This window comes from Chanodichthys erythropterus, chromosome 21 (genome assembly GCF_024489055.1).
Source record: "Chanodichthys erythropterus isolate Z2021 chromosome 21, ASM2448905v1, whole genome shotgun sequence".
Taxonomy (NCBI): Eukaryota; Metazoa; Chordata; class Actinopteri; order Cypriniformes; family Xenocyprididae; genus Chanodichthys; species Chanodichthys erythropterus.
This window is the reverse complement of record NC_090241.1, coordinates 32,751,035-32,764,654: the sequence shown is the minus strand read 5'-3', so window position 1 is coordinate 32,764,654 and position 13,620 is coordinate 32,751,035. Positions and strand designations below refer to the sequence as shown.

At 39.8% G+C, this 13,620-nt stretch overlaps 1 protein-coding gene across 3 annotated transcripts in view; it reads left to right on the top strand.

Annotated features, from left to right (window-relative positions):
* Window positions 1–11,981, top strand: part of chd6 (chromodomain helicase DNA binding protein 6) — a 46,074-nt gene extending 34,093 nt beyond the window's left edge. For all 3 annotated transcript variants that reach the window (XM_067372590.1, XM_067372589.1, XM_067372591.1), the window contains 14 exons: window positions 79–182; window positions 440–569; window positions 682–757; window positions 862–910; window positions 1,695–1,950; window positions 2,597–2,805; window positions 2,897–4,780; window positions 5,473–5,612; window positions 5,804–6,019; window positions 6,390–6,866; window positions 7,577–7,810; window positions 8,281–8,424; window positions 8,506–8,610; window positions 9,265–11,981. In XM_067372590.1, coding sequence (XP_067228691.1) covers window positions 79–182; window positions 440–569; window positions 682–757; window positions 862–910; window positions 1,695–1,950; window positions 2,597–2,805; window positions 2,897–4,780; window positions 5,473–5,612; window positions 5,804–6,019; window positions 6,390–6,866; window positions 7,577–7,810; window positions 8,281–8,424; window positions 8,506–8,610; window positions 9,265–10,341 — 5,101 coding nt within the window. In that variant the 3' untranslated portion in view covers window positions 10,342–11,981. The remainder of the gene's footprint in view (window positions 1–78; window positions 183–439; window positions 570–681; window positions 758–861; window positions 911–1,694; window positions 1,951–2,596; window positions 2,806–2,896; window positions 4,781–5,472; window positions 5,613–5,803; window positions 6,020–6,389; window positions 6,867–7,576; window positions 7,811–8,280; window positions 8,425–8,505; window positions 8,611–9,264) is intronic.
* Window positions 11,982–13,620: the final 1,639 nt, after the last annotated feature.

The window sequence follows — 13,620 nt, the reverse complement described above, 5'->3', positions numbered from 1 at the left end:
CATGAATACTCAGAGTTCTGTATAAAACAGATGTCATTGTAGAGTGGCCTAATATGTAAGGATCTGTGTTTGCTGCAGTAAACTGGAGGTAACACTGCCTGATATCGACTACATTGAGATCCCTACTATATGGTGGGATGCTGAGGCAGATAAATCGCTGCTTATTGGAGTTCACAAACATGGTAAGACATCATCATAGACGAATGAGTGCAACCGTCACACCCAGTTTTGTGATACAATTCTCATGCATATGCAATATAGCAATGGAAATCTGTGCAGACACAAATATATACGGGTCATTTTTAAAATTTTTAGCAGAGATGTGATGCATTTGAACACATTTAAAACATCTTTTTAAATGCTTTTAAATGTCCATATGGTTCCTATTGATTTCCTATTGCTTTCATCATGTCCTTACTTGTCCTTGTGTCCCATGTAGGGTATGAGCGGTATAATGCCATGCGTGCAGACCCTGCTCTGTGCTTCTTGGAGCGGGTGGGAATGCCTGATGTCACTGCACTGACGGTAGAACAAGGTGGAGCAGAAACTGCTTCAGATGCACCTGATAGGTAATATCATTTGAAATGAGCAGCTGAGATAATGTAGCTGGATGTGGGAATATACCAATTGCACCTTTTGACTCAACCATACAACCATAAACACACATTTCTTCTCGTGCAGTATCAGCAAGAGTGATGAAATTAAAGAGGAAAACGACATGAAGTCTGAGGAATTAGAAGAGAAAGTAGAGATCAAGGTAATAATAGGAAGTCAAAAGAATATGAGGTCAGAGGAATTTGGCTAGGCGTTATAACCAAATGCTCAGAATGTTAAATTAAATTAAGTTTTTCTTTTACAAAGGAGGAGCCCATGTCAGAAGAAACAGGGAAAAATGACACTACGGTGACAGGTATTGAAACCTCGCTTGTGTATTTATTCATTCATGCATGTATGTTTTGAAATGTAACTGTTACTGTTGTAACTGAACCTTTAATTGTTTGTTAGTACTGTTAAGGGGTGGTCACACTAGCTTTTCTGCATGCAAAGAATTTTGCACCCCACATCAAACTTAAACAACAGGATATTCTATTTTGAATAAATTCTAAATTACTTACTTTTCTAACACCTTCTAATACTGGATAAATTTAGAAAATTTATCAGCCATAAATATTTTTACACTATAAATAAATATTTTGCATTCTCTTGTATATTTGTGCCAAATATGAGGACATTTTGTTACTTGCAGAAATAACACTTCATCTTTGGAAGGTTCGGATGTTTTAAGACAATAAACATTTCGACATCCTACCCTTCTTCAATGATACATGACAGCTACTGATCCTTAGTAGACCATTTGCGTCTCATATGCAGACTGCAACTCTGTTTTATTTACTTGCCAAAGCTTTTTGTCTTTGTTTTGGACCCTGCTGAGAATTTTTTTTTTTTTTTTTCCATTTTCAGACTGGAGGTCATTTTGAATCCTCTATTGGTCAGATATTATCATTTTAAAAATTACATATCAGAGTTCTCTAAACAAAGTAGTATGCAACAAAAGGCGTTTTTTATTATTATTATTATTATTGAAGTACATTTGCATCCCTATGAATCCCAACATCCCAACACAGTACCTAATGTGACCGCCCCTTAAGATGATCTTACGTCAGGTTGAGTCTAAAGTACCATTTCTTTTAAAGGGGGCTTTGTAGCATCTCTCGCAGGAGACCTAATTACAGAGATGATGGAACAGGGGCGGATACAGTGGCCGGCAGGCTCGGCTCTTACAGCACGTCTACGCCGCCTCATTACTGCATATCAGCGTTACACACGGCGTGAGCCGCTTCGTCATGATTTCCTCTTACACGATGGAATTGCACCTGTGGCATGGCAAATTGGAGAGTTTAGGCACTGCACAACTGAGCCTGACCCGCTCTTTTTGGAGTGGCAACGAAGGTAGGTCATCTGGCGGCAGTTTTATTGTTTAGTCATTTTATCAAATTAAGATGAAATTTTATAATCTGTCTTTTTTTTTTTGTTTGTTTGTTTGTTTTTCAAAAAATGCAAGTGTTGGCATCATGATAAATGAGCACTCAAGATCTCAGGGTTTTCTTTGTTTATTTTTTTTCTTTGCCAGTTAGCACAATAAAACTCTCTTTGAGAATTTTTTCCTTTTAATGCATTTACTTTAAAACATCACAGCTGCGCTGTTTTTGAGCATCCCACCAGAGCATTGTGATTTTAAGATACCGTCACATTAAAAAAATCAATTACAATGCACCCTATCTTGATGTTTTTAAAACTCCTGATTGAGGTGAAGTGAACCTGAAACCAGACTAATTATACTGGGCTTTCAGAAGGCTGAGTAGTTAGCAGTAGCAACAACAGCAAACCCTTAAGAGGATAATAGGCTAGCATAAAATCCTGGTGGACAGTATAAACAGTGAAACGTGTTGCAAGGTCAAGATGAACATTGGAAGAATAGTATTTTGGTACTGCATCAGGTAAGAGGTTAATACAATAGTGTATGCTGAAAATCTGTTAATTCAGACAGATTTTAAGGTTTATGTTCTGGTGAGATAACATATTGCCTTTAACACAGGTGGACACGTCGTGAACAAGCTGACTTCTATCGCACAGTGTCCTCGTTTGGAGTAGTGTATGACCCAGAGAAGAAAACCTTTGACTGGGGCCAGTTTCGTGCCCTTGCTCGATTGGAGAGGAAGACAGACGAAAGCTTGGAGAGATATTTCCACAGTTTTGTTTCAATGTGTCGCACTGCATGTAGACTACCTCCTAGAAAAGATGAAGGTAAAATGGATATTAGAGTTGATAGTTTGATGAGAAGATTAATAACAGCTCATTCTGTCATAATGTATATACAAATTCTTGTCTTGTGTAGGTACCGTTGATCCTTCGCTGTTGGTGGAACCCATTACAGAAGAGCGAGCTGCCCGAACATTATACCGTATCGAGCTTTTGAGAAAGGTCCGCGAACAAGTATTGCGGCACCCACTCCTGGGGTCACGACTGCAGCTTTGTCGCCCTAGTCTGTACTTGCCTGTCTGGTGGGAGTGTGGCAAACACGACCGTGATCTTCTCATTGGTGTCGCTAAGCATGGCTTGAGTCGAACTGACTTCTACATCCTCAATGACCCACAACTATCCTTCCTGGAGGCCCATCGGAACTATGTTCATAAAGAAAACCACAGATATCCAGTCCCAGGCTTGCCCCACCATCATTGCTGCTTGTATGATGCCAACCTCGGACATTGTCAGTCCCCACAACCTCCGGAGTATCACCACACACCTTCACCCCACACGCCAACACAACTTGTCCATACTCATGGGCATCACCAGCCCACAGATGTGGTGGCGTCAGAGCCAGGAAGTTCCCTGGGGATAGGTACAGGAAACAGAGATGGATTTTTGGACTGCCCTCCATTGGATGACTCATTGGAGTTGGGGTCTTTACAACATGAAGGCTTGACATCAGACACACTACATAGCAAATCTGGTAAAGAGGCCTTCAATGGATTCCCGTTCAATTCTGCAACAGGTGGGCAGAATATGCTAAATTCATATGGTGTGCAAGGGGAGCTAAATGGGGCTCAAGGAGACATGGCGGACTCCATAGCTGGAAAACTTCGCAGCGATGTTCTGGTGGGAGAGCAAGGGTCCTCAGAGGAGACTGGCTTAATGGCTCCTTCTGTGGAACTCGATGAACTTCAAACTCCATGGGAAAGCTCAGACCATGTTGAAACTTCTGACATGTTCAACGAGACTGATCCCATTTTGGGAGCACAAGCTTTAGAACCCAGCTTTCTGGATGCTCCTCAGCCAGATGATGGACGGGAGGGTGATGAAACGCTAACCGACTGTTTGAGCATGCCCAGTTCGGACTCTCAAAGCAACCCTGTCGAGCCACTGGCACCGAGCTTTATGTTGTTCAAAGACCTTAATGTTGGAGAGACATCTGTGGATCAGACAGATCTATCAGCCAGTCTTCCAGAATTTGTTCCACCACCTCTTGGTCTCCCGGATGTGAGTCTTGACCAGGCTGATCCCATTAGCGAGGATCAAGAGGACAAGCTTAGCGATTCCAACATTACACATGGCGTTCCCAGTCCAGGAGAAGGAGCTGAAAGCATAGGGTTCCATTTTGAGAAAGAAGACCTTTCTCCAGACAGTTCGAAGACTAAGGATTCTCAAGATGAAATTGACAAGATGCCTTCAATAGAGTCTCCAAGGGAAAATTGTTTTGAGGAATCCCAGAAAGGGGACTGCAAGGTGACATTTGATGATTCCAATGAAGGAGACTTGAAAGATCCTTGTGAAGTGGCCTTGGAAGAATCTTACGTAAAGCCTCTAAGAGAGCCAGAAAAAGTGCCTTTAGAGGAGTCTTATGATTTGACTTGTGACGAGACACTGCAGGAACCTTGTGAAGGGTTTCATCAAGACGCAGCTGAACAGCACTTAGTGGAAGAACCCTCTGAAGAATCCTGCAAAGAACTGTCAGAGCCAATAGAAGAGTGCAATCTAACTAACACTACCCTCTCAACAGATTACCCTTTGCCTTCTTCACTCCCATCATCTCCAACTACTTTACCTGACACCTCTGTATCTCCAGTCCTTGATGCAGTCCCAAAACAAGAGTTCCTCATGGATCCAGTGGTTTCAGATGTGAAGCCTGAGCCAGACAGCACTACGCAGACCCCTCACCTTGAGCAGACTGAGGTTTTGGATGTAAAGGACAAGATAAAAGACGAAGGTGCAAAGACACCAGGTATTGTGGCTGTAGACTTCAGCTTTCTACCTTTTTATGTTTGGTTCTTGATTCTGTTGAATACTGACGTATGTAGTAATTCCAGGTCTGTTGACCACATTTGTGCTTCTTAATACTTTGCTACCTTTTTTCCAGAACTAGTAATGGCAGTTTGGGCTGTTTCCCATTTTGGAGAAAAACCGCTTTCTCATTTGCTCTTCTTAGCTGGTGTAAGCTGGTCTTGCTGATCCTCTTGCCTGGCCAAGCTGGTGTTCAGCCTGGTTAAATTATTGGACAGCTGTTCTCCAAATCTGACCAAGTGTCCAAAAACTAGAAAACCAGATCAGCTTGAACAGGTTTAGACCAGGAAACTAACTTGAGTTTTAAGCTCACTTGTTTGTTACCATAAGACCAGTTTTAGGGATGAAACTGTCTTAGGACAAAAATATTATATATGCGGAATAATTGACCCCTGACTGTTGAATTATTAAAAAAAAATTCTAATTGTTGATGAACACAAAACCGATTTGGTTTATGGAATACTTACTATTTTCTGTGCTGTGTTACTTGGCCAACTTATTCAGACAAATTACATGCTGATGAATGATTGTTTCTCACTATGTTTTAAAACCCAAATGAAAAAAGAAAGAAAGGCAGTTTTATTTAGTCTCTTTCTTTCACAGCATGCTTTTAATATTGATTTCTCTTTTTAGCATTATTGGGAGATGTTGATGCACCACGGTTTGCGCTGCCCATGTGTGAGATGGCAGACAATGTCCATGAAATAAGGGAACCAACCATTGCTCAGCTTTTACAGGAGAAAGCACTCTTCTCCTTCTCAGAGTGGCCTAAGGTATTGTCATGTTAGTGATTGTTTCCTGCTTGTATTATCTTTTACCATGTTTTATTAATTAGTTATACTGAAAATAGATAATGGATATTCTACAGAACATTTTTTCTTGAAATTGATTTCAGCCCACAGCATACCACTAGACATGTAGTTTGACCCATTTCATATACTCTCTGTGTTTTTGCTGTCTACAGGACAGGGTGATCATCAACCGTATTGACAGTATCTGCCATACCATCTTAAAGGGGAAGTGGCCTTCCTCTAGTCAACAGTACGAGTCTCCCACCGCATTGGCTAACACTTGCATGCCCAGTAGTGCCCACCAGAGGGCAGGATTTCTGCCTACCAGAATGCCTATATCTCAGAGCCTTAACTTCAACCTCCCACACACAGTATCCCACTTACCAAAGGTAAGATCACATCCACAGACAGGATGTTTTTCAAGGTGTCTGCAAACCCTTAAAAAGTATTGAAATGTCTTAAATTCAAAGCAAGTTTTGGAAATAAAATAAATGAAAACCTGTAAACATCAAAGAATTTCCAAAGTGTGATTACAAGGCCTGAAAAGTGATGGAAATTAATGAGATGTCATGGAAAAGTCATTAAAAATGTAGTGAGTGTGTGTGTGTGTGTGTATATATAATATATATATATATATATATATATATATATATATATATATATATATATATATATATATATATATATATATATATATATAATATACATTTATATATACATTTATATGTTTGTATGTATTTACAACTCTTGTCCCAACAGGAGAGGTTAGTTGCCCCAGCATTTCTCCCTGAGCTCAAACGTCCCAGACGTGGGTTTGAATTCGAGGCAGAAGTTCTTGCCAAACCAAGTCATCTTGGAGAAAAGATTCAGGTTGCCGTGCCTCATCGTGCTAACACTCTCCTCCTTAATGGCTGGCAAGATACTGCTATTGACCTCTCCAAACCAACAGAGCTAACAGTTGGTGGAGACAGTGGGCCAATCAGTCATATGAGCCACACTGTCCAGTCAGCGCCCCACAAAATAACCGGGATAGGCTCCATACAAGGCTCACTGGGATTAGATATGGCTGGCATTTTGCAGGCTGGTTTGATTCACCCTGTCACAGGGCAGATTGTCAACGGCAGTCTTCGTCGTGATGATTCAATGTTGAGACGGAGGAGAGGACGAAGAAGAAATGTAGAGACTCCTGATCTCAGCTTTATGAAGGGACGAGCCATGAACTTGCCTGAACAACAGGTTTGTGGAACCACATATCACTGAAATGGATACAGTAGGACACACAAAAAATGGGGAAAATGTCCCCATGTCATTCTAGCTTCATAGTATTTGTTTTGTGAAGCATAAAAGCAGATTTTTGGCAGAATCTACTGCTCTCTTCTTCAAAGAAAGTGGATGGTCATTTATCTTGCCAAGCTCAAAAAAGTAAAAAAAAAAAGAAAGAAAGAAAAAAAAGGCACCAGCAAAGATTAAAGTCTTCATCAGAAGTCGTATGGGCTGCTTTTATGTTGCTTTTTTGTGCTTTTTGGAGTAAAAAGTATATATCACTATTAAGATGGCATTTTCCAGAAAGTACTTTTTTTGATGTTTTTTCAAACATTTTACCAGGAATACATTTAAATATGAATTACTGTGATTTTTTTTTTTTTTTAAGCTTATTTTAAAAGAAACTTTTATTTTAAACTTTAATCTTGCCATGAAAATAGCCTTTGATGCTGATATGACACTAAAAAAAAATAATTAATTTAAATAGTTAATATTAATTTAATACTATTTATTATTGATTTAATATTATTAATAAATATATTTAATATTATGTAATATATTTTAATATTATTTAATATATTTAATATTAATAATTTAATGTATTAATAATAATTTTACTACAAATAAATATGAATTATTAATATAACTGTCTATTGTTGTATTTATCTTTGTATATTACACAGTGTGGGTCAGAGAGCATCAGCCAGCCTGTTGTGTCCTCAACATCCTCTCAGTCAGAATGCCCTCCATCCACCCCAACTACACTTCCTACTCACCCTCCAGCACCCTCTCCAGCTCCTTCTCCAGCCTCAGAGGCCCTGAATGTGAGCGTGGACAGGGAAGCGGCCAATAAAGGCCTAATGGAATGGCTCAGACAAAACCCCAACTACAACATGGAGCTTTCCGCTTTTCCATCGGTTAGTTTTATTAGACTAAAAAGTAATATTTCTGTGGCACATTGGTTTGAAAATTAAAAATATTCTTGTTTATAGACAAGATGAAATGAAAATTGACCCTCTTTCTGAATTCATTCAAATTGCTTTTGTTATTGGGCATAATTCCATGCACATTATTCCCTAGTTTACACGATTCATTAAATTCCCATTGATAAAATTAGTACATTTCTTAGTAGTACTTCACATTACAACTAAATTGGATGCAATTGCTGTTTCATGTTGACTTTAATGGTATAGTCTCTTTATTTTTGTGTACTTTAAGGTGCTTTAAAAAAAGGTTGACAACACTATTTATTCATCCAGAAAGACATTTGAAGTGATCCTGAATGTGAATGTTTATTGTATACAGCTTGTATACACCTTAATATAAATAATATAATTGACGTTTAACACATTACTATAACCTTATTTATATTGTACATCTTTCTTAGTCTCAGAATGTGAGCATGTTGCACAGTTTCTTGGAGCGTCCAAAGCAGAGAAGGCATCGCTGCAAAGACCCCACCAAACTCGACGTCAGCTCTCTAACTGGAGAGGAGAGAGTCCCAGTAGTACACAGAAACACAGGCCGCAGGGTAACAAAAACATGCATACCATTTTTTTTTTCTTCAGTTTGATTTAATTGAATTTTAATCATACAATTCCTCTGGTTGCAGCTTGGAGGCGCTATGGCTCCAGCCATTAAAGAACTCTCCCGATGGCTGGACGCAAATTCAGAATACTCTGTGGCTCCTGATTGGGCAGACGTGGTGAAGCATTCAGTGAGTCATATATATTCCGTCTAGAAAGAAACTGGAAACTGCAAGCTGTGGATCAGAGGCTGTTGCACTGAAGCCACATGGGAATATGTAGTTTAATACAATATAACTGAACATATCCTAAGTTTAAAGATTCAGAGTAGAGTTGAGACAGAATCGTAATAAGATCAGTCTTTCTCAAGCACCACAAAATACTTATAGTTTGGCTTGAATAAAAAGCATTTGCTAAATGTCTGCTAATCTCTTTGATAACATTTCACAGATTTTGTGTTCATGTCATCAGCATGAAATCCCTCATAAGGATGTCTGTAGTAGTCTATGCTATAGTCTGCAATACTCTATTTTATATTAATATGTTATTAGGGTAAGTAGGGTAAGTCTAAATTTGTTATATAAATAATTAAAAAATTATTAGTTTTATAATTTAAAGTGTTGTTATGATTGAAAAAAACTTATCTGCTTGAGTGTCAGTGTATTTCACTGAAATCCATTCAAGTTTATGAATTCTGCAATTGACCAATCAGAATCAAGAATAGTAATTAATTAAATCTAATTATCTTTAAACTTTGTCATAAATGTCCATATTTAACATATACCTTATTAATACAACCTTTGATGTACTGAATTAATTTAACACTTACTGTTTTCATATCCCAGGGTTTTCTACCGGAGGGCAAATTCACACGCATCCTCACTGGACCTGTGTGTCGGGATCCCGGTCCACGCAGAAGAGGCAGGCGACCCCGCAGCGAGATGCCCAAAGCCCCCGAGCTCCCCTCTGGCATGGGTCCTCTCTTCATGAACGGTGGGCTTATTAGCAGTATGGATCTGGTTAGTTTACCCAATCTCCGCAATGTCCCTGGCATCCCGCTAACCGGTATCATGGGCTTTCCTCATGGTTTCGCCACTGCCGTATCATCAGGAGATGATGCCAAGAACGGACTCGGCATGCTGCCCATGATGCTCCACGGCATGGCGGCCGTGCAGCCCCCTATGTATAGCGCTCACATGAGTGGAATGATGAGTCAGTCGCTGTCCACGGCGACATCCACTACATCCACCGCAACCGCATCCTCCACTACAGCGAGCGTGACTTCTACGAACTCTGCAACCGTAACCTCAACCTCAAGCCCGGCGGATAGTTCGGATACTGTACCTCAGCAGGATAACGCGAGCTCTCCGATGAGCACGGAGAACTGGAATAAGGAGGACACAAAGCAAGGAGGGGAAGAGAAGAAAGTGTCTGCTTCGGTGTCTACGGCTGCGGCCACTAGCAGCAGTAGTAGTAGCATCACAAGCACCGGCAGCCATTTGACCTTTAACCCCTTTCTAATCCCGGGAATGTCGCATAGTTTGTTGTATCCGCATATGTTCTTGCCACCAGGCAGTATAATGGCGCTGCCCGCTATGCCTGCAGCAGACAGCACGGGCAGCCCTAAGAGAAAGAGGAAGAAGGTCAGGGAGGAAGGACCGGTGGAGGGAAGCGGGAACGTTGGTGTGCAGATGGACGGCGAGGAATCGAAGGGGGTTAAAGTCGAACAGACACCCGAACGAAAGAGCCAAGAGGGCGGAATGGAAGAAGATGGACATGATGTAAATTTGGCTCTGGTCAAAGATCCTTCTGACCATATAAAAGATCCTTCTGAGGATAAAAGTACTGAAGAAAAGGAAAAAAACGAAATGGGAGAGGAACCTGAGCAAGATGCTCAAGGCCCGTGTGACGGTGGAGACTAGAATGCATCCTCACGTTTGGGCCGCAGTACTTTTGTGTGTGTCGTGTCGGTAAAAGTTTGTGTATAGGACTTTGATTATCAATGTATTGTTTATAGATCTGCCCTTGTAATTTCACTGACATCTACTCTACCTTCTGGGTGTGTGCTAAAGAAATAGACACTTGAAGCATGCAAACGCTCAGAGGTCCTACAAAGGGACAACATCATCATTGGTGTTAGTGTGTTCCTTTTGCATCATGGGAATGGATACTCAGACGATTCTGTCTACTGACTGAGAACGCTCTTAGTGACCCCAGCATTTTTCCCCCCTCGATTAGGTGTTATTCACTAGCATCTTTCGCAGATTCTCAGAAAGTGGTAGGATGTTGGTATTGTGCAAAAAACAGACGGCAGTCTCAGTTCATAATGGTGGTTCGGATCATGCTCTTCTAGTTGCGTAAGGCCTAGATTCGTGTTTTGAAACATTTCTCAGAATAATGTAAAGGAAACACTCATCCCATTGGTAGATTACCAGCAGTGCTGCGTCTGATACATTCTTGATGGACCACAGTATTTTGTTCTTAGTTGCTTGCTGCTATGTATTCATTTTAGTGAAGATTTTAACCTAAATCTTTTACAAAGCTATAGATGGCATGAGTGCAACATGGTGAGTGCAATGGAAACTCAAAAAGAGCAAGGCTTGAAGTTGATGGCAAAGAACAATCCTGAGATTGAGTTATCTTTTGTTTTGTTTGTCTTACTGTTTTTGGTATCGTTTCCACATTGTCGCTTTGATAAGGTGCCCCCGTTGGGATAGTACTAATCATTTTTATAGATGGTTATATATACTTGGGGGTGCTGCAAGGCCAAGGGCGAAGTGTTAGTGCCATAGATGAGACTCTGTTTTAAAAGGTTTTGGTACAGGGGCATACAAAAATAAAAGCCTGACGCAAAGCGTTTTTGAGAACTGTGTTTTAGTGAATTTTAAGGGATAGTCCACTGTCATCATTTAGTCATGTCATTCAAACTTGTGTGAGTGACTTTCTTCTGTGGAGCGCAAAAGCATTGTGCTCACATTGCGCTTTTCCATACAATGAAAGCATAAAGTGGCTGTCAAGCCATGCAACTACACCATAAAACTACTTTTCCTCATGCAAAGCTATTGTGTGACAGGGAATATAGTACTTAATTAATTTTGGACTACTTTCATTGTGTGTTTTTGTCCTTCTTGGAGCTTGCTAAGCACAAAGCTTAGCACAATGACCTTGACCTTAGCACTTGCTAAGCACAATGACCAACCTGGTCATTGTGCTTTTGTTAAATGGAAAAGTGCATCTCCTGAAAGCAAGTCACACAGGTTTGGAAACGAGTAAATGACGCCAGAAAATGTTGTTTTGGGTGATATATTTCTTCACCAAAAATAAGATAAAAATATCTTTGCAAATCTCCTTTTTTTTGCATTCACTAAAGCCCTGTGGGTTGATGGGGTTGACCGAAAGACATCAGACCATCTCGTTCTCTTCATGGGTTTCATTTCTCTGGTTCATTTGAAAATACTGTAAAGTAAAACCTACCGAGATTTTTGAAAACATGTAAATCTAACTAGCTGTATATTGCTGTTACTTTTGTTTACAAGCACACAAACAATGTTATTTTTTTCCTTGCCAGTATGTCTCATATTGGGGGGGGGGGGGGGGGGGGGGCATGTAAAGAAAGAAATCAGCACTAGTGTTTTTTTTTTTTTTTTGAAATACTTCACACTAGTTGATAACCAGAGATAATTTAACTTGTTTTATCCCCCGATCGCAACAGGGTCTCTCTTTTGTGGGAGTAGTCATTTTCCACCTTCTCATCTTACTCATTTTTTTCAGTTTTCGGATGTGAAAACGTTTTTGCACAGTCTTTTTGGTGAATGTTTACCTGTAATTGTGTTCTGTCTTGTTTGTTTGTGTGTTTGTGTGGACGCATGCGCACGCTTGCACATGTCACTTCCTGTACATTTTGACCTATGTAAACCTGTACTGTATATTTCTTGTCTAAACAAAAAAATCATGGTCACCTTCAAAAAACATGCTGTTGTTGCCTTGTCACACTATTTGTGACACCATAATGTAATTTATTTTGCTTTTATTTCTCTTTTTAATTTGCCAGATTCACCTAATACGACATTTCCTCTTTCTCATCACATCTATCTTATTGTGTTCACTTTGCAATGCCTTATTTAGCGTTTTATATATGGATGTTTGTTACATCTTTATGTTGGAAAATATATATCAAAGTACTCGTGTACAGTGTCAACGTTTTGGGAAGCAGTCTCGGTCATACAAGTTCAAATGCAGACACTCTAGTTGTACAGATACTGGACTCTGAAGTGCTTTTCAAGTCGTAACACTTTTCAAATAACAACACCGGGTCTATTTCCTCTCTCACTTCATTCAAAACAGTATTGCAAAGCACAAAGTCTATTGACTTTCAAAAATGTATCATTGTTAGTCTGAAAGCTTAGCTCTGATCTTTCTCTATTGTCCCTACACTGCTTTCTCAGTAACATCTGGTGAACAAAAACACAGACCTCGTCTAGACGTCTGGATGATTACATTACCCTCGCTTTTTGACATTTTGATTAGTTTGTAATTCCGTTAAAGGCCTTCAACAATTCAAGGAGAAGCACAGCCAGTATATGTACAATTGGAGAGTTCAGACCGTTAGGCTGAGAACGCTGCATTGCTGGTTGTTAGTGTATTGATTTTATAAATGTACCGTTTGTTGGAAATGTATAGTTTGAAACCCCAACAATATCGTTGGAAACTCAAAAACACTCCAGTTTAATTCAATTGGAAACATGGTGTTTGAAAAGAAAGTCTCAGTGGTGCAGTATCTGGGCCCATTTGAAGATCAATGAATATATATTCAATTCTGTCCTAATAACACTCCAGATACCCATTTTGGTAATTCATCCAAAACTCTGATCAATTTCAAATTTTACCTGTATTTATTGTGTTTTACTGTCTCAACGTTGTCTCCTTGTGTATTGCAACATGTACATAAACTTGCTGTCTCCAGGTTTTGGATGTTCTCCTATATTGGATTTCAACACTGATTCATTTTACTTTCCATAAAAAGCTGAACTGTTCCGAAAATGGCAATGTTGACTGTATCCGTGTGTATAAATATGTCTCTGGATAATTGCTCCTGGATACTCTGAGTGCAAAAAGCCTTTCCCATCAGCCCCTACCTCCATTTTTCATGGATTAATCAAAGGGAGATTATTTTAGTAGCTTTGCATAGTGCATTTCCGATG